The 20,245-nt window shown below is 43.4% G+C and overlaps 1 protein-coding gene across 1 annotated transcript in view; it reads left to right on the forward strand.

Annotated features, from left to right (window-relative positions):
- The window catches only part of trabd2b (TraB domain containing 2B), a 92,194-nt gene that overhangs the window by 62,097 nt on the left and 9,852 nt on the right, over positions 1–20,245 (forward strand). Inside the window, 2 exon segments of the mRNA XM_077004316.1 lie at positions 3,286–3,432; positions 6,029–6,203. Of these exon segments, the coding sequence (XP_076860431.1) occupies positions 3,286–3,432; positions 6,029–6,203 (322 nt within the window).

The raw sequence follows: 20,245 nt of genomic DNA on the forward strand, positions 1-20,245 counted from the left end.
GAGAGAGAGAAAGAGACAGAGAGAAGAGAGAAAGAAAGAGAGGGAGAGAGAAAGGTAGGGAGAGAGAGGGAGAAAAGGGAAAGTGAAAAAGAGAGAGAGAGAGGAAAGAGTGATGGTGTATGACATAAAGGGTAAGACTGAGCATAGGAAGACAGACTGGGAGACAGGTGGGGACATGTAAAGACCAGCTCAGTGAGTCACTGAGGACGTTGGGCATCTTTAGTGAGGACAGAGGGGGGACCAGGACGTTTCCTGACTGCTGCTCCACACCTCCAGCCAAACAAACATCACTCACAGTTCCCTTCACCTCCAGCACCGCCGCAGAAACACAGGCCAACCTCCTGAAGTTAGCAGACCCATTCCATCACGTTCTTTAAGAACTGACATTCCAGAGTTATTGGAGAGAGAGAGAGAGAGAGAGAGAGAGGGGAAAGAGTGAGACACAGGGAGACTCCTGGAGGCAGCCATCTTGCCATCGTCTTATTTGGTCTGGACTGTGAACTATCAAGTTCTCTCCAGTTCTGTCCAGCTCCGAGCAAAGGGCATTCTGGTAAATGACAGGAGATTGAAGGAGGCAGAGCTGATCGCAGAGAAGTGTTCTGATCCAAACGAACACACCACACACCGCACACCACACACCACACACCGGGAATCAGTGACACTGCTGACAGATTGAATGCAGATACCACAGAATGAGAGCATATTTCATATATATATATATGTGAGTGTGTGTTTGTGTGGGAGAGAGAGAAAGAGAGAGAGAGATAGAGAGAGAGAGAGAGAGAGAGAGAGAGAGGGGAAGCAGTACGGTACGGTAGAGAATGGAATGTTTGTTCGTGTGATGAAGGCTACATGACATCTATGGTTTATGGTTAGATGGAGGACAGATGGAGGATGGACATGTAACTGCCACCCTGCTGCACCTGTGCTGGCCTGTACGTTTCCCATGATGCACCTCTCCACTCCAAAACAGCCAAGATTACTGGCAGCAGGGAAGCACCTGCCCCCCCTTCTCTAAATCTCTCTCTCCATCTCTCGCTCTCTCTCTCCCTCTCAAATCACATTTAATGAGGAAAAAAGAGTGAGTGTGAGTGAGACAGAGAGAGACAAAGAGAGTGGAACAGAGACTGAGACAGAGAAAAGAGGATGTGAGCAAACCTGTATAACAGACACATGTGGACCAGAGTCCTCTCATCACACGTGGACCAGAGTCCTCTCATCACACGTGGACCAGAGTCCTCTCATCACACGTGAACCAGAGTCCTCTCATCACACGTGGACCAGAGTCCTCTCATCACACGTGGACCAGAGTCCTCTCATCACACGTGAACCAGAGTCCTCTCATTACACGTGGACCAGAGTCTTCTCATCACACGTGGACCAGAGTCCTCTCATCACACGTGAACCAGAGTCCTCTCATTACACGTGGACCAGAGTCCTCTCATCACACGTGGACCAGAGTCCTCTCATCACACGTGGACCAGAGTCCTCTCATCACACATGGACAAAAGTCCATTCATCACAGAGCTTTGGGTAGGGGTAGGAGTAGAGCTGGGGTAGGGGTAGGGGTAGGGTAGGAGTAGGGTATGGTAAGGTTAGGTACAGCAGGGGTAGGGGTGGGGTAGGGTAAGAGCAGGGTATGGTAAGGGTAGGTGGGGTAGGGGTAGGGGTAGGGGTGGGGTAGGGTAGGGGTAATTTTAGACACACACACACACACACACATTTAGCCAGGAAGCTTAGGGAGGTTGCCAGGTTAACACGGTACCCCCCCACCACCCTGCTGATGCGTGCTGGCTCCGTATGAGGAGTTTGGGTATTGGAAGCCATGTTTTTAGGTCTCACAGCACTTCTAGAATGTAACAAGCAATTGTTGCATCATAAATAGAACTGTGTTTGACATTCCAGTGGCAGATTCTGTTTGACATTCCCCACTACGAATGACACTGGGGTCCCGGATCAGCTCCTGTGTGTAAATATCTGGAAATGACATCTAACAACAAGTGACTAAACAGGGAGGGAAAGGGTTAACAATACAGTGTAACTCCCCATGTGCATGAGTCCAGCCAGCCGCCCAACACACACACCCCGAGAACCAGGGTAATAAAGCCCAAGGGGTGGGGTGGGGCACGTGGGGTTGAGAGATGAGCAGGAGGAGCTTCTGGAGGCGGAGCTGGGGCGGCACATGGTGTGGAGGAGGTTCTGGGGGTGGAGCCAGGGAGCAAAAGGCGTGGGAGGAGATCTTTTGTTCTCCTGTAGGTCTGATTCAGGTCCAGGGTGGGATTACCGGTTTGGCAACTGGACAGGACTCTGTGTGTTGGAAAGGGATTCCCTCAAATACATCTAATAAAATAAACATGCCACACACACACACACACACACACACACACACACACACACACACACACACACACACACACACACACACACACACACACACTCCACTAAAGCCAAAAACTAGATTACTTCTCTTAAGGTTGAATGTGTGCATTCCTACCAAAATGTCCTACAGACACACACACATTTAGTGATGTTACCGTTATCATTCTCATGGACAGCTCTTTCTCTCCCTCACACACACAAACGCATGCACACTTTCTCTCCTCTCTCTCTCACACACATACACACACACTCTTTTACTCTCTCTCTGTCACCCCCCCCCCCCCCCACCACCTGCACATAAATCTTAGAAGCAATAAGACTGAACGGGTCGACTTGATCAAGTCGTGTAGCCAGACTGCAGAGACATAATCAGCAGCACAAACCATCCGCCTGCACACAACACTGCTCCTGTGTGACTCTGACACAGTGTGTGATGGTGTGACATTCAATCCACAGTTCAACCTGCCAAACCCACACTGCCAGGACATCCTCACTCCAACCAAAGGCCCGCCTTTCACCAAAGCCCCGCCTCTCACCCAAAGCCCCGCCTCTGGCTCCACCCAGCTAGCAGAGTACTTTTTGAGTCTTTCATGTAGCTGGACCAAAGAAGCAAGTTTAAATGTGCATGAGGTCAGAAAGTGTGATCCTCTAAAATTGTGTGTGTGTGTGTGTGTGTGTGTGTGTGTGTGTGTGTGTGTGTGTGTGTGTGTGTGTGTAGTGAGACAGTGAGTCTCTAAGTCCACAGACAAACAGTTTTCTCTGTAAGTCTTTAAATGCTAATGTTCTCTCTCTCCCTCCCTCCATCTCTCTCTCTCCCTCCCTCCCTCTCTCTCTCTCCCCCTCCCTCTCTCTCTCTCTCTCTCTATCTCTCTCTCCCTTCGCCACTCCCTCTATCTCTCTGTCCAGGTGCTGTTTGCTCTGAATCAGACCCTGAAGCAGCATGAAGGTGTTCGAGAGGGAAGTGTGCAGAACTCCTTCACAACTGAAGACCTCATTGCTCACTACAACTGTGGAGACCTGAGCTCTATCATCTTCAACCATGACACCTCACAGGTGCACTACATACACCTCACACGGCACACTACACACACCTCACACGGCACACTACACACCTCACAGATACACACACCTCACAGATACACACACCTTACACGGTGTCGGACTGGTGGATTAGCTCAACCCCAGATGTGGACTTCAACAAGCCTAGCTTTACTGAACCGCCTCGGTCTGCATAGAATGTGTTATGTAAGTTTCCCATGGCATTTCAACAACAGAAAGTCACTGATGTAGGATCCAACATGTCGTTCATAATAAATGTCCCTGAAACATCATTTAGATTCTTGAGCATTGCTCTGTGTTGACAGAGGTGCTGCGTCATGTGTTGGTCTGTGTTATAAAGGATTTCCTACGTGCCAGAGAATATCTTCTTTGGTTTTGTATTTTAACCCTGTAATGCTCCAAGGTGGCATAATTCTTCCCTGGATACTGTCGTTAATGTACATTTGAAAGGAAACTGTGTATTTGTAGTCTTGGATTGTTATTCATCCATTTGAATTTGTATGCCTACATGTTCAGTTTATAAGTTCAGTTTATTTAAGGTCAGTAATAATGGATCTTGAAATCATAAGCAAATTATTTATTGATATTGTCTATCTTACCACATGTGGCCAGGAAGCTTATCTTCCTCTATAAACCCTGGATTGTACATTTTTGATCCCATATCTCATCTCTGCGACTATCGGTAAGCGACGTGAACGTGTATCGTTTATCCCAGCAAGGTCATGACACAGACAGAGCAAAAACAGAGCAAAAACAACAATAAAATTAAACCAAAACTGGAAGAGGTAAACACGGTTGGACATGAGGGAACAAACAACACACACAGGACATAGGACATGGGACACAGGATAAGAACATTCATGCAGGTGGATATACTAAGAATATATATGACTGAAAAGGAAGGGAAAGTTGTGATTAGTGGAGGAGACAACAAAAAAGCACCAATGAGCATGCGGGGGTTGGGCTCACTACAGCACTGCCAAAACATGAACTTTCCCCTATGTAGTGTGATTGTGGTCATTTAATGACCTAATCCATCAGGCATGGTCATGCAATACTGTGTGAGTGGCAGTGTGTATGAATGTCGCATGAGTGTGTGTGTGTGTGTTTCAGGAGAAGCTGGGGTATTAGCTGCAGGATGAATGGACTCCCCCCCTCCCTCACACACACACACAGACACACACACACACACACACACACACACACACACACACACACACACACACACACACACACACACACACACAAACAAATCATCTAATACTTTTCAGAGCTACACACTAATACTTTTCATATTCATGCGGACACATACACACACCTAATACTCTACATAGACTCATGCCCAGCACCTAATAGCTTTCAACACCACACATGCACATTCAAATGAAAGCAGCGATTCATAGTCAGAGATGGAGAGAGAAAACATAGAAACAGGGGGAACAATGAAAGGGAGAGAGTGAGCGGAAGAGTGAAGTGTGAGTAAGAGCAGGAGGAGAGGGTGAGGGGAAGAGTGAAGAGTGAGTGTGATAAGAGGAGAGAGGGAGGACATTTATCTCTGTCACTTCATATTTTCTGCAAAGGTCAGACAAAGTTCAGCTAATGGCTCTTGTAGAGATAAGATTATTAGAGATAACGTATTGAACTATTAATGATTAGACCAGCTCCCCTCTCCTCCCTGTTCTGGGTCTGTCTCCCTGTGGGTCTGCCTCTCTGTCTGTCTCTCTGTGTGTCTGTCTCTTTCTATGTCTCTATCTTTGACTCTCTTTCTTCATATATATATATATATATATATATATATATATATATATATATATATATATATATATAGAGAGAGAGAGAGAGAGAGAGAGAGAGAGAGAAATGTTGGGATTCTAACATGAGTATAGCAGCTCATCAATCAGTGTTCACACACACACACACACACACACACACATACACACACACACACACACTCTCTCTCTCTCTCTCTCTCTCTCTCTCTCTCTCTCAGATCCACAGGTTTTATTGTGATAATGCACAGTCCTGTCAGGAATCTTTCAGATAAACACACACACACACACACACACGCACACACACACACACACACACACACACACACACACACACACACACACACACACACACACACACACACACACACACACACACACTAACACACTAACAGTCCTATATAAAGCACAAGAAAGACTCCCTCACAACGCTTCCCTTTAAAGTCTCTGTTTAAATGCTGTTCAAGAGGCATTATTGAGATGGTTTGGTTACAACATGGAAAAGCAGCATCAAAAGAACAATTACTAACATCAGTCTCTTTCTCCCATTCTTTCTGTCTCACCCTTCTCTTCTGTCTTTTTCTCCCCGTCTACCTCTTTTTCTCCCCATTTCCAACTCCTGCCCTCACTTCCTCCCTCTCTCCCTCCTACCTCTTGTACTCCTCCCTCTCTCTCTTCTTTTGCTCCTTCCTCCCTCTCTCTCTTCCCCCTCTCTTCTATCTCTCCATCCTCCCTCTCTCCTTCCTCCCTCTCTCTCTTCTCTCTCTCCCTTCTCCCTTGCTCACTCCTCCCTCTCTCCCTTCTCCCCCTCTCTCTTTCAGCTCCCTCATTTTCTGAACAGTTCGCTGTTGGATCATGAGCGTTCTACTGCCCAGCAGATTGACAGCTATCTTCGCCAGGAGCTCATCTACAAACGTAACGAGCGAATGGCGCGCCGGGTCTCCGCCCTACTGCAGAGAAGCCCCACCCACAGCTTCTTCTTTGCCTTTGGGGCTGGTGAGTCCTGCCCACTCACATCCCAGAATTCCATTGCCTTCCCTGTAGGTTAGAGGTATTTAACTGTAAACTACAAATACAAATATACAATATACAAATCTGGTCCTGGACTATGGATTTACCAGTCCCACCAGGATTTCGCGGGCCTTTTTTGTGATTGTTGCGGGCTAAAATGTTTGATGTTGCGGGTGTTTTTCAAAAAAATTGCGATGGAAGTTGCGGTGTGTTTTTGCTTTTTTGTGAGTACATTGCAATAGGGAGTAAATGTTGTATGGTTTCCTCTATTTAGTAGTCCATTTTAATTACCTATTTACCTATTTATTCAGGGTTGCCAACTTTTCAAGTGAGATTTGAACCTGGAGGGGGTGGCGAACATTAATTGTTGACGGGGGGGCGGGGTTAGCGAACGTAAGTTGTTACCGGGCGGCCTGTAAAATGGACACAAATTAAGTATTATATCGAGATCGATCGCCAGTGGTTGGCGCCAGAGCGAACTAGTAACTCATAGATATGGATCAGAGATAAATAAACTTTATCTCTGACTTTAAACTTTATCTCAGTTTAAAGTTTAAACTTATAAACTTTATAAACTATCTCAGACCCTCGCCGCTTGCGTGCGCTGCAGTGACTTCGCGGGCTACCGTTGCATTGTGGGGAATGTAGTGTTTGTGCGTGCAAAACACCATCGGGCGGCTGTGGCCTGGGGGCCGGTTCTAATAGTAATTAAATATCATCCAGGGGGCCATAGATAATCAATTCACGGGTCGGATCTGGCCCGCGGGCCTTGACTTTGACATATGTGCTCTATGTGGTATGAAATAGTTTGGGCAGGAATGATCCCTCTCAAGATTTTGTATGCCCCGCCCCCTGAAACACAGGTATTGGGACAGAGAATGCACAATGATCCCTCAAAGTGCAACAGCTCGGTGGCAGAAATGGACTTTCCGTCTCTTAAAAGACTATGAAAAATCACTTGGAGTGGATGGGCTGGTGCTAGAAATGTTAAACTTGTTGGAAATACATGTATGAACCCATCGTTGTGAAACAATAAAACACTGAAAACAAAAAAAAAACAGTTTATCCCCGCTTTCATGTAGTGTACCGGGATACTGCTTTTCCCGATCTTTTTGCCGTTATTTTTGTCGCTCGTGCTGCTTTCAGTCTGCTCCTCTTGAACGTATATAAGGAAGTAAGGCAGGAGTTTGATCAAGACGACATCAGTGATTGGTCAAATTTGCGGGAAAGTTGCGGTGATTGGCTGAAGTTGCAACACCGCCCTGAATTCGCGGGGTTTGCTTAAAGTTGCATTGAAGTTGCAAATCACAACATCGCGACTTTCTGGAGGGTCTGATTTACTGGTAGCTAGCCAATAGAACACTAGTGATGTCATAGAACACTGGGATTCAAAGTGATGTCATATAACACCAATATTCAAAGTGATGTCATAGAACTAGTGGTTGGACTTTATTTTCGATTATTTAATTACAGGAAAATTAATTAACTAAATAAATTTACGCATTTAACGCATGAGACACTTTTGTACCGTGGAATGTTTCTCAGTGCACGAGTTCCAGACATACAGATTATATGGACGCACAATAAGATGAGCTACGCTGGTGGATGGGAAATTTAAATATAAGAAACTTCCAAATGGAAGTACAAACACAAATAGTTTTATTTGCACTTTATGCAAGAAGGAGTTCACTTATCACATGAGCACTTCCACCCTTCGTTACCACCTCAATGCAAAACATGTTGGGGCTAACGCGCAGGTCAGTAATGATAACTTAGCTGCTAAATGTAATCCTAGTATGATAGGGTGACCAAACGTCTGTGTTTCCCGGGATATGTCCGTATTTCACATCCTGTCCCGGGCGTCTCAGGATTTTTTAAAGTGAGGAAATGTCCTGGTTTTTAAATTACCTTCATTGGACCATTAATACTGGATTAAACTTTTGCGAGTCACCGTAGCGCGTGACTCCGCACACCTCGTGCGAGCAGCGGCGGCGTTTAAACTTGACGCGTCACATTATTTGCAGTGTTGTTTGCTCTCTGTGGTCGAAGATAAAGGCTTACAAGAAGTGCTGCACATTGCGTCAACTCACGCAAGTTACGAACTGCTGTCCAGAAAGACAATGTCGAAGAAAATCCTGCAGCTGTATGATGAGGAAAGGGAAGTAAAACAGGTTATTGTAAAGAGCGCCACAAATGTGGCTCTGACTGGGGATCACTGGACCCATTGATCTATATTACTGGATTGGACATCATGTGACTTAGCATGCGCTGCGCAGGTGCCATTACTATGCATTGAGTCGTGCATTGAGGAGCATCCATGGATGGACATAAAAATGAGATCTAGCAGACAGTCACGTAAGGAAAACCAAAGAGGGACATAAATTGTCAAAACTACGACAACAAGATCACAAGATCAAAGGGTATCACATTTCACAGGTCAGTAAAACAATTTTTATTTTAAAAAGCGGAGATGAGGGATGTTGACTGTCCATGCTAGCTTGATTTTGATAAACTATGTCGAGTAAACCCTCTTAAAAACAAGTTTTCTGTTTCAACAAATTACAATGTATTGTTATTAATATTGTTATCATGTTAGGATAATGTTGTTAATACGATGTTCATTAAAATTATCTCTAAATCTGTTTTACTGGGACCGATGTTCAGTCCAGTTGGCATTATGTCCCATAGATACTCTCTCACACAAACTGAATAAATAATGAAACCAAATGAAAATTTAAGTCAATTAAATTTGTCATAATTATTTTTTAAATCAACAGGGGTGAGTTTCCCAAAATGTTCTTAGTGCTAAGTACTTTTTAACCTCGTACGTAAGAACAAGGTTACGAAGTACTTCACGCTAAGAACGTTTTTGGAAACTCACCCCAGGTTAATACAGGTTTTTTTTTATAAATGCCATTTTTCTACACAGATTTCCCAATAAACAAAGAAGTAAGTAAGTAAGTTTATTTATAAAGCACATTTTATATGACGGAGTCAACCAAAGTGCTGTACAGAGGCTAAAAAGTACAATATATGCCCAACTCATATAAAAAAAAACACGTAGAATATTACATAGCATAAAACATTTAAAATACATACAAATACACCATGTAAGATAAATATACAGGTTTTAAAAGGCCAAGGTAAAAATATGTGTTTTAAGTCTCGACTTGAAGGTTGTAAGAGATGGAGCAGCTCTAACCTCGAAGGGGAGACTATTCCATAATCTCGGAGCTGCAACTGAAAAAGCTCAATCACCTCTCAGCTTCAGACGAGAACGTGGAATAGTCAACAATAGTTGGTCAGAGGACCTCAGAGACCGTGGGGCAGAATAAGGGCAGAGCAGGTCCTTAATATATGATGGCGCTTGCCCATGTAAGGCTTTAAAAACAAATAGAAGAATCTTAAAATGAATTCTATGGTAAACAGGAAGCCAGTGCAAAGAAGCTAAAACAGGGGTGATGTGGTCCCTTTTCTTTGTGCCTGTCAACATTCTAGCTGCTGCATTTTGTACCAGTTGGAGTCGAGCCAGCGAGGTTCCATTTATGCCCAGGTACAGAGAATTACAATAATCCAAGCGATTTGATATAAAAGCATGAATGACTTGTTCCTGTGCTTGATACGAGAGAAAAGGCTTAATTTTGGCGATTTATCTTAGTTGGAAGAAGCTATTCCTCACAACACAATTTATTTGTTTGTCAAATTTGAATTGTGAATCAAAAATGACCCCGAGGTTTTTAACAGTATTCTTCACACAGTTGGATAATTTGCTCAAACTTTCTGAAGCTGTTTCAACAGCTTTAGCTGGGCCAAATAAAAGCATTTCTGATTTTTGTTCATTTAGTTGGAGATAATTAATAGCCATCCAGGAATTTATCTCCTTTAAGCATTCACTTAGCCGAGTTACGGCTGTGAGATCATTGGGCTTGAAGGGCATGTAAAGCTGGGTATCATCAGCATAACAATGAAATGCTATATTATATTTCCTAATAATACTGCCAAGAGGGAGCATATACAGTGAAAAAAGGGCAGGCCCCAAAATAGAACCCTGTGGAAACCCGCATCTCAGACTGGCGGTAGATGAATAACAATTTCCCACATTTATCCTAAAAGTCCTATTACTCAGGTAAGATCTAAACCAATCTAGGACGGTTCCCTGAAAAAAAGCTCAAGGCGTTTAAGCAACATGCCATGGTCGACAGTATCAAACGCAGCACTGAGGTCTAAAAGAAACAAAACTGCACAATTTCCTGAATCGGTTGCTAACAATAAGTCATTTGTCCCCTTAGCAACGCAGACTCTGTACTATGAAGTGCTTTAAAACCAGACTGAAATTCCTCAAATATGTAATTCTCTAATAGGTATGATGTTATTTGCTGAAAAACTAATTTTTCAAGTAATTTAGAAATAAAACTTAATTTGGAGATTGGCCGAAAATTACTGAGGATGTTTGGATTTAGGTTTTGTTTTTTCAAAATTGGCTGAATGACAGCTTGCTTACAACAGGCTGGAACAATGCCCGAAGATAAGCTTGCATTTAGGATTAATGCAATACCTGGCCCTATTATATCAAAAGCCTCTTTAATAAGGCGGGTAGGAATAATATCACATGGAGATGCTGAGGGTTTCATCTGAGAGACCATATCTTTAATATCCAAAAGAAAGACAGGTTCAAACTGATTGAAAACAGCAGAACCTACTACCTCTACTGGTTTCTCATTTCCGAGGGGGGGGCTTATATTAGCCCTGATGTTATCAATCTTATCAATAAAGACTTGCACGAAATCCTCACAAATTTCAGGTGATTCCACAAGAGTGACGGGTGGTGCCTTTAGGACAGCATTTAAAAACTTTAGGTCTATAGTGATTTTTTGCTATAACTTCTGAAAAATATTTTTTCCTCTCTGCTTTTACAGCATTTTGAAAATCAGTCAGACAGTGTTTTAAAATGTCCAAAGAGACCTGCAGCTTATCCTTTTTCCATTTCCTTTCAGCACATCTACATTTACGTTTGAGGGCCTGGGTGGAATTATTTAACCATGGTTGAGATTTAGATTTAATCTGTCTGGTTTTAAAGGGGGCAACAGAGTCAAGAATAGTGGAACAAGATGAATGAAACAGACCTACTAGTTCATCCACATTTACATTAGGAGCTGATGCCTCTATAATGCTATTTACAGAACTCTTCGAGTAAGCTAGTGAAAATTTGGAGACAGTAAGATAATTTATTGGCCAAAAAGTGTGACCAGGCACCTTAGTGTTCACGTTTTGTTGGGGTAGCACCACATTAAATACCACTGTCTTATGTTCAGAAAAAGGTGCATTCTCTATCTGAATATTTTGTATAGCCAGCCCTGAGCTGTACAAATTGTGGGTCAGAAAGTGTGGACTTCTGAGAGGACTGTCATCTACAGAAAGGATATGCGGTGGTCACTGCCCACTGATATCAAATGTACACTGAAGAGGGCACATGTTAGAGAAGGAGCAGTGCCACAGATTTTCAACCTTCCAGACCATATTAACAATAATAAATATTTTATTAAAGTTGATGAAATTCTGTAGCCAATGAGAAGTGGCTGCAATAAATGATTTTGAAATTTGTATATTTTGTGTCATGTCAATTTATCTATGTATTTGTGGGAAACTGAATTGTGTAAGCTCTTTTCTGCTACTTGAAGGTAAAAAAAATCTGACAAATTTTGTCATAAATTTCAGATTCAAACTCATTATTTTCTCTATCATAATTTCATAATTCTTAATTTCACCCACATTTAGCCATGTAGTGCTCAAAGATTCTCCTCCACACTGATGCCATCTCATATTATACTTGAACATATATAAGGGGTATTGCACTTAAAGAATTTATGAAAACTACAGCTATAACGGGGAGAGTTGACAAAGAGATAAACTCATAAATTTGACTTTCAATATCAGAATTGTGGTTGTTATCATAATTAAAACTCAAATCAAAGTTATTTATTTAAAACTTTTTACCATAATTATGATTGAATATCAAAAACATGACATAAATGTGTTATTTAGTTGTAGCCAGGTGAAAGAAAAGGGCTTTATGCAGGGCTTTTTAAACATTTTACCTAAATTGAAAAATTCCCAGACTGCTTATAAATTCATCTCTTGGGAGAATACAACATTTTACATAACACAACATTGTCAATATTCTCACCTTTAATTTAAGCCATATATTATAAAAATCGAATAAGAAATGAGGGCGCTAGGACTGTTTTTGTGACAGATGGATGCACATCCCACATAGGAACTACACTGCTTTGCTGACATGACTCAATGCATAGTAATGGCTCAGAGGGTGGCGCATCGCTAGCTATAGCGGCAACAGGCGATGTCCAATCCAGTAATATAGATCAATGACTGGACCTCTGTTAGCAACAAGAATTATCTTGGTGTGACAGCTCATATTATAGATGATGAATGGAAGATCCAGTCATTTGCTTTGAGCATGCAAAAGACCACTTCTAGGCACTATGGAGATGCCTGTGGCAGAGGCCTGGGAAATTAAAGAAAAAAGTATACCATCTAAAATGGTATTAAAAAACATCTTCTGATTTACTTCTGTTCTGAAAACTGTTTGCTCTGTTTTCTGCACTCATCTATTGGTCTGTGTAGTAGACTGGTGGAAAACTAAACAAGATGTTTAAGTTTATGATTATGTTCATTGATTCATTCATCATTCAAACTTAAATTAATATTTCTCATGTTAAATATTGAAATGATTAATTTCGATTAATTAATTACAAAGCTTCTGATTAATTCAATTAATTTTTTTAATCGCGTCCCACCCCTACATAGAACACATGTATTCAAAGTGATGTCATAGACACAGGTATTTAAAGTGATGTCATAGAACACATGTATTCAAAGTGATGTCATAGAACACTGGGATTCAAAGTGATGTAATAGAACACAGGGATTCAAAGTGACATCATAGAACACATGTATTCAAAGTGATGTCATAGAACACAGGTTTTCAAAGTGATGTCATAGAACAGTGGGATTCAAAGTGATGTCATAGAACACAGATAGTGGAATCACAGTCCGCAAGCTCCATGTGCACCCCCTCCCCAACACCTTCTCCCTCAAGACAAAGTGGATAATCAGTTGCAATAGTTGTTCATTTCACCACTAGTGATAACACCCTGGACCAGATTTAGATGCTCTGATACAGTTTGACTCTTTGGTCCTTCCTCAGTATACAGAAAATGAGAGACTTGTGGTTTTCATTTGAGAACGCTGTTACTTGATTAAGCACCGTATTGTAAGTGGTCTGTGTGCTGTCCCTGCAAGGAGGAAAAGGAGACAAAACAGAACCAAACTAGAGTCCAATGGTTCCCAGACTCCAAACACGCACACACACACACACACACACACACACACACACACACACACACACACACACACACACACACACACAGAAAAGAGAGAAAGATAAAAAAGGTTTAAATTAGTATTACACAGTAAAGTGTGTGTGTGTGTGTGTGTGTGTGTGTGTGTGTGTGTGTGTGTGTGTGTGTGTGTGTGTGTGGACATCCATGAGCTCATGTTTGTGTTTATTCACGTTTGCACATTTCACGTTTATTTAAGAGGGCATGTCAAGTTCCTCTGGTGGAGTTAGAGGTGGAGTATGTTGTGAACTGACCAGAATGACCAGAGAGAGAGAGAGAGAGAGAGAGAGAAGTGAAACAGGGAGAGAGAGAAAGCAGGAGAGAAGTATAGGGAGGGAGAGAGAGAGAGAGTGGGGCAGAGACAGAGAGAGAGAGAGAGAGAGAGAGAGAGGAGGGTGAGTGTTTGTGATGTGTGTGTGAGACAAAGAGTGTGTGTGAGAGAATGTGAAAGAAAAATCTCACAGATGCTACTCAATAGGACAGTTTATAAGTGTGTCTCTGTCTCTCTGCATGTCTTTCTCCCTGTCACACATACTCAACCACACACACACACACACACACACACACACACACACACACACATTCTCAGTGTATTTGCACTTATACCTCGTCCGCCCGTCTGTCTGCAGGTCTGTCTGTCTCACCTCTGTAACGACCTCACTGCGAGCATCTATTGGTGATTTATTCAGATGATGGTGTCCCACAGTCCTGGGCTGTATGCCAGATCGCTCCACTGGACGTGATGAATGGGTAGTTACAGCCTGTGGGGACCATTAGCGCTGCAGTACACAGTTTAGGCCTGGTTTGTTTACTGAGCTCCGTGGGTGTGTGTGGTGTGGGGCTGTCCTGCCGTGTGTCCTGCGGTGCCTCCGTCAGGGTGCGTGACTGTCCTGCCTTGTGTCCTGCCATGTGTCCTGCTGTGCCTCCGTCAGGGTGCGGGACTGTCCTGCCCTGCCTCCGTCGTTTTAGCTGACTAGCACGGACATGAACACATGCAGCTACATCCACTAGCTGACCAGTTTTCAACTCTTCAAAAACTGAGTTACTGCAAACTCAGCAAATTGCTCTACAGGGTATGTATGAAAAGAAAGAAATGTGTGTGGTGTGAAAAGGTGTGTGTTTGTGTGTGTGTGTGTGTCTCTAAACTAATACATCCTATATCTTTCTGTGTTATACTATAGGTGTGTGTGTGTGTGTCACGTGTGTGTGTGTGTGTGAGGGCTCTATTCTCTGCCCATTTTGGCTGATTGCAGTGCAGTTTTCGCCTTGCCCCCCCTCCCCCCTCAGGGACTGTGTCAAAACTACACACAAAAAATGCATAAGAAAAAAAAACCTGGGCACGCCATCTCAGCCTTTCTAGAGTTACCCGGACTGTTCCACAACTTTTTCCGGAGGTGATTAAACTCTCTGACGTGTGTGTGTGTGTGTGTGTGTGTGTGTGTGTGTGTGTGTGAGCTCTATGACGTGTGCTTAAAGTGGTTTGGGCAGACCATCCATCTTAGATAGTCCCACCCCATCCCCCCCCTCCCCCTCCCAGTAGTATGCTCTTGGTCTTGCAAGAAGCCCCATTCCAAGCCCCCATATCATGTACACACACACACACACACACACACACACACACACACACACACACACACACACACACATATACCTGACTGCTTGAAATATGTCAGGAAAGGAGTCATAAATACATGAAAACACAAACCGAAGTAGCTGTAAAATAGCTCAGTGGCAGTGTGCAGATTGGCTACCCACTGCCCCCTTTTGGAGCAGAATGGCATCACACCAAAAGCCTCTTTTGCAAAGGTGCTCAGTTCCAATCTGCTGTCTGGTCCTGGGTTGTGCTTTTGCTTGTAGATGGTTTAATTGTGCATATGTAAGCTACTGGTCACTGTGTCTTCACACCCGACTCCTGAGGAAAGCAATGGTAGAAACTTGTCAGGATCTGTAGTAGATCACCTCTGCTCTGGGGTTTCTAAAGGATCTCAAGTAGATTGCTTCTGCTCTGCTCTAGAAATGCCACAACATATGCAACATATAACCAAAGCATCAAGAAGTGCTAGCAAAATCAGATAAAATATAAGATATCACTGGAGAGTCCTGCTGAGACATGGGGGAGACCTGCTGAGACACTAGGAAGACCTGATGAGACATGGGGAGACCTGCTGCAACTGATAACTGTTACACTCTCTCTCTCTCTCTCACACACACACACACACACACCTGTGCTCAATGATAAGCGGCACAAATAACAGGTTTTATCTTTAGCTCATGCAGCAGTACACAGTACTCTGATCATCTTGTGTTGAATTTGTAACTTCAGCTAATGACTGAGGCAGACTGAGTTCATGCATTTCTAGGTACAGACTTCCAGGTGTGTCTGTGAGCTGAACGCTGCGAGAGTTTCCCAGGTGTTGGAGGAGAACGTTAAAGGAGACCACAGGTTCCTGCTCCTCCACCTCGCCTGAGGCCTGTCAGCTCAATCCCCTTCTCAGCAGATTCTCCAACCAACTTTATAATCCACAAATGTGGAGATCTGCTTTAGGTCCACAGTTGTTTACACACTAGACCTCCTTACTATTTACTGTTTACTGTTTATAGTTTGGAATGCTTAGATCTGGTGTGGAAGGCACTGCAGCACAGAGAAGAGTATAGGGAAATCATATACAAAATAATTAACGAAAAACAAACATTTATTGTTGATAATAAATAGTGAATTAAATAATATTAATTAATTAAATATTAATATGAATAATCATTAATTAATTATTATAGAACTTAATGAATAGAAAACAGACACATTGATTAATGGACAGACTTATTATTGGGATGATCAGAGGAGAGCAGGATTTGTGTAGTGTTAGTGTGTAGCGTGTGTGTGTATAGTGTTATAGAGTTAGTGTGTAGCGTGTGTGTGTAGTGTTAGTGTGTAGCATGTGTGTATAGTGTTAGTGTGTAGCGTGTGTGTAGTGTTAGTGTGTAGCATGTGTGTGTAGTGTTAGTGTGTAGTGTGTGTGTAGTGTTAGTGTGTAACCACGGACATAATTTGGGGAACGGGGGGGGGGGGGGGGGGGGGGGCATGTCCCCCCCACTTTTTCAAAAGCCGGTTTTGGTCCCCCCCAGTTTTTACAGTTAAAACCAAATATTTAAATAGCGACGAAGCCATGTCCCCCCCCACTTTTTAATGGCTAAAAAACTAATATTTAAATAGCGAAGAATCTAGCGCTAGGACCATGCAGAAAACGACCGTTCCGATAACACTTTACGTTTACACCCCCCCCCCCCCCCCCCCCCATCAAAAATTTTCGTTCATCACGAAATTTTGTGTCCCCCCCCACCTATGAAATCAAAATTTCGTCCATGTGTGTAACATATGTGTATAGCGTTAGTGTGTAACAGGCATGAGTAGCGTTAAGCCTGGTTTATACTTTCGCGAGTGACTGTAGCGCGCGGCTCCGCCCACCTCGCGCGACCCTGCGCGAGCGGTGTAGGCGTTTATACTTTCGCGAACGTCGCGAACGTCGCTGCAGTGTTCTCCGAAACGATAGGTGGCGATAGGTGGCAGTGGAGAATAAAAAAACCCTGCAAAACCGGTGAAAGAACATTTTACCTGACCAGAGACCGTATATATACACCAGGCATCAAACATAAATATGACTTTGCAATGTTGTCCGAAACTATATGTGGTAGTATAAAGAAACACCCCTCAAAAAAAAGGGAATGAACATTTACCTGACGCATTTTAATGTTGCTTTGTGTTTCAGGTTTGAAAAGTGCTGGAATTTAGGCTAAAGTACATTAAAATGTTGAAATTACGTTAACAAATACGAGCCTCTTGTAATTCCAGGACGAAACATGAGAGAACGTGAAGACGTTAAGATTGGGCGTTTTGAAAATAAACAACCATTAAATAATGTGATAAAAAAGCGAATTATTTCGATTCATTTCGAGTATATGTATATATATTTAACTTAATTAAGTTTAACGTGCTGGGAAATGTTGAAATGGACCTTTAAAGTGACGTACAAGTGCTTTAATTCCACCTTGTTTAGGTGTATGAACCCGGCAAACATGACTTACAAAATTCGAGAGGTGCACGACCTCGCGCCGCGACAGCGCGCGAGGCCCTCGCGCACGGGCGGAGCCACCGCGATTACGTCATTTTCGCCGCGCGGACCCTCGCGCCGCTCGCGGCGCTTCGAGTATAAACCAGGCTTTAGTGTGTAACATGCATGTGTAGCGTTAGTGTGTAGCACAAGTGTTGCAGATTGATGTGTGGTGTGTGTTTCAGCAGGTTTTCATCTGCCTGGGTGTTGTTGAGTGTTGCTCTTATTAAAAACATACACTGGAATTTCATATAGAATCCAAGGCCCAGTCACCACCCTCACACACCCTCAAACCCTCAGAATGTGTGTGTGTGTGTGCTCACATGTTTGTATGCATGTAAAGCAGTGAGATTCAAACAAGTTCATTGTTTTTCTTCCTTAATGTAGAGATATGTGTGATGTGACGTTGATATGCCACTGAACGTACAGTATACAGTAGCCGCTGTTTGAGATGCTGACCCATACATGAAAGCCATTCCTGAGAGAGAGAGAGAGAGAGAGACAGACAGACAGCCCTCCCTTCGCTAACCCAAGGGAAACACATCTTAAGGCCATGATATGTGCCATATTTGTAAATGTGCCGTATTTTGTCAATTGTGATTTTTACACCGCAATCGAAATTTGTCCTCCGCTTTTAACCCATCTGTGCAGTTAGAACACACACACACACACACACACACACACACACACACACACACACACACACACACACTAGTGATTACTAGGGGGCTGTGGATCACACGTGCCCAGAGCGGTGGGCAGCCCTAGCCCGGCGCCCGGGGAGCAGTTGGGGATAGGTACCTTGCTCAAGGGCACCTCAGTCATGGCCTCAGGTCTGGGAATCGAACCCACGACCCTCCGGTCACAAGACCAGTTCCCTACCACCAGGGGCGGACTGGCGTACATTGCTACCGGGGATTTCCCCGGTGGGCCGATGGGTTAGTGGGCCGGTGGGCCGCCGGTGGTTTAACTCAGCCCGTGGAGGAGCCACTGCCGCGCACTGCTGCCCCGGCCCGTAGTCACGCTGCTGTTTAACGGTGTTATTACCTCCCCCGCTCCAGTCAGACTAACCTGCTCAGCGCGGCCGCGGTCTGAGCCTGTAAACACATGAACGAGTTGGACCGCGGCCGCGGACTGGGCCAGCTGGTGCGGGCTGACAGTATGCAGCGGAGATCAGAAAAAAACCAACTTGTCCCAGAAAATACGGGCCGGACTACGAAAACATACAGCAGTTTAAATTGTAGATAACATGTTATTTTAAATGTACTGCGCCTCTGCAACGTCTAAGGCAAATTACCTTAACACGGTTAACACGGACGCAAGTGGCGGTCTTCAAGGCAGAGCACTGTGCACTGTTTTTTTAAAGCTATTGAAATTCTTAGATTAAAACTAACCACCACAAATAGGTAAGAGGAAGAAATACCCACGTTAGAGTCGTAGGTTGTTCTTTAGGATGCACTTTGCGTAAAACAACTTGTTTGGTTGTCTTATGGTGGACTATTTAACAACTTGTTTGGTGGTCTTATAGTGGACTATTTAAAAGCCACTATGTGGCTTTGTAATCATATTATTGCTGGAATTAATATTGTCCATATGACAATAAACGCCGTCATATACACTACGTGCCATGTATAGATTCATATACAGTATACACACACACACACACACATATATATATATATATATATATATATATATATATATATATATATATATATATATATATATATATATATATATATATATAGTGGGCCAGTCTGTCAGGAACTCCCGGGCCACTTTTTCTCCCCAGTCCGCCCCTGCCTACCACCAGGCCATGACTGCCCTGATACGCCGATCCTGTGTGTGATGCCACAGCAATGCCACCAAAAATGCTACGGTGACTAGCCCTGTGCGTGAAGATGCTAACTGACGTGTGTTCTGATCATGTTCAGCACTTGCACCATCTTTGGCTGACCTGTTCTACCTACAGCGCTGACTGCAGCTCTGTCTGAAGCTCCATCTGCAGGATGTCTTAAGGTGACCTTCACAGTCACACAACCTTTCATAGCGTATTTCAACCTAATCTCACACTTGATCATTTCTCACATCAAGAGTACTTTTAACATGCCTAGATGCTCTCACGCAAAGTGACTTACACACCAGCATTACCAGTATTTCCATTATGTGTGTCCCACAGGCCTGCTGGGGTAGTACGGACCCCAACAGTCTCATGCGGAGTGTTAGCACTGATGCTAATGAGCAGGGTTGCCAACTTTTTCCAATAGGGTGGCAAGTGTAAATTGTTAGCGGGGGGGTGTAAAATGAACACAAATTAAGTATTATATTGCGATCGCCAGTGGTTGGCGAACTAGTAACTAATTGAATCATAGACATAACTCAGAGGTAAATAAACTAGATTTATTTCCAGCGTGAGAAATTGGAAGTATGGCATGTGAAGACTCATTGCGTGAGATTTGGCAACCCTGCTAATGAGGCGCTCAGTGCTAATTAAATCAGCGCA

The sequence above is a fragment of the Brachyhypopomus gauderio genome, chromosome 4 (genome assembly GCF_052324685.1).
Source record: "Brachyhypopomus gauderio isolate BG-103 chromosome 4, BGAUD_0.2, whole genome shotgun sequence".
Lineage (NCBI taxonomy): Eukaryota > Metazoa > Chordata > Actinopteri > Gymnotiformes > Hypopomidae > Brachyhypopomus > Brachyhypopomus gauderio.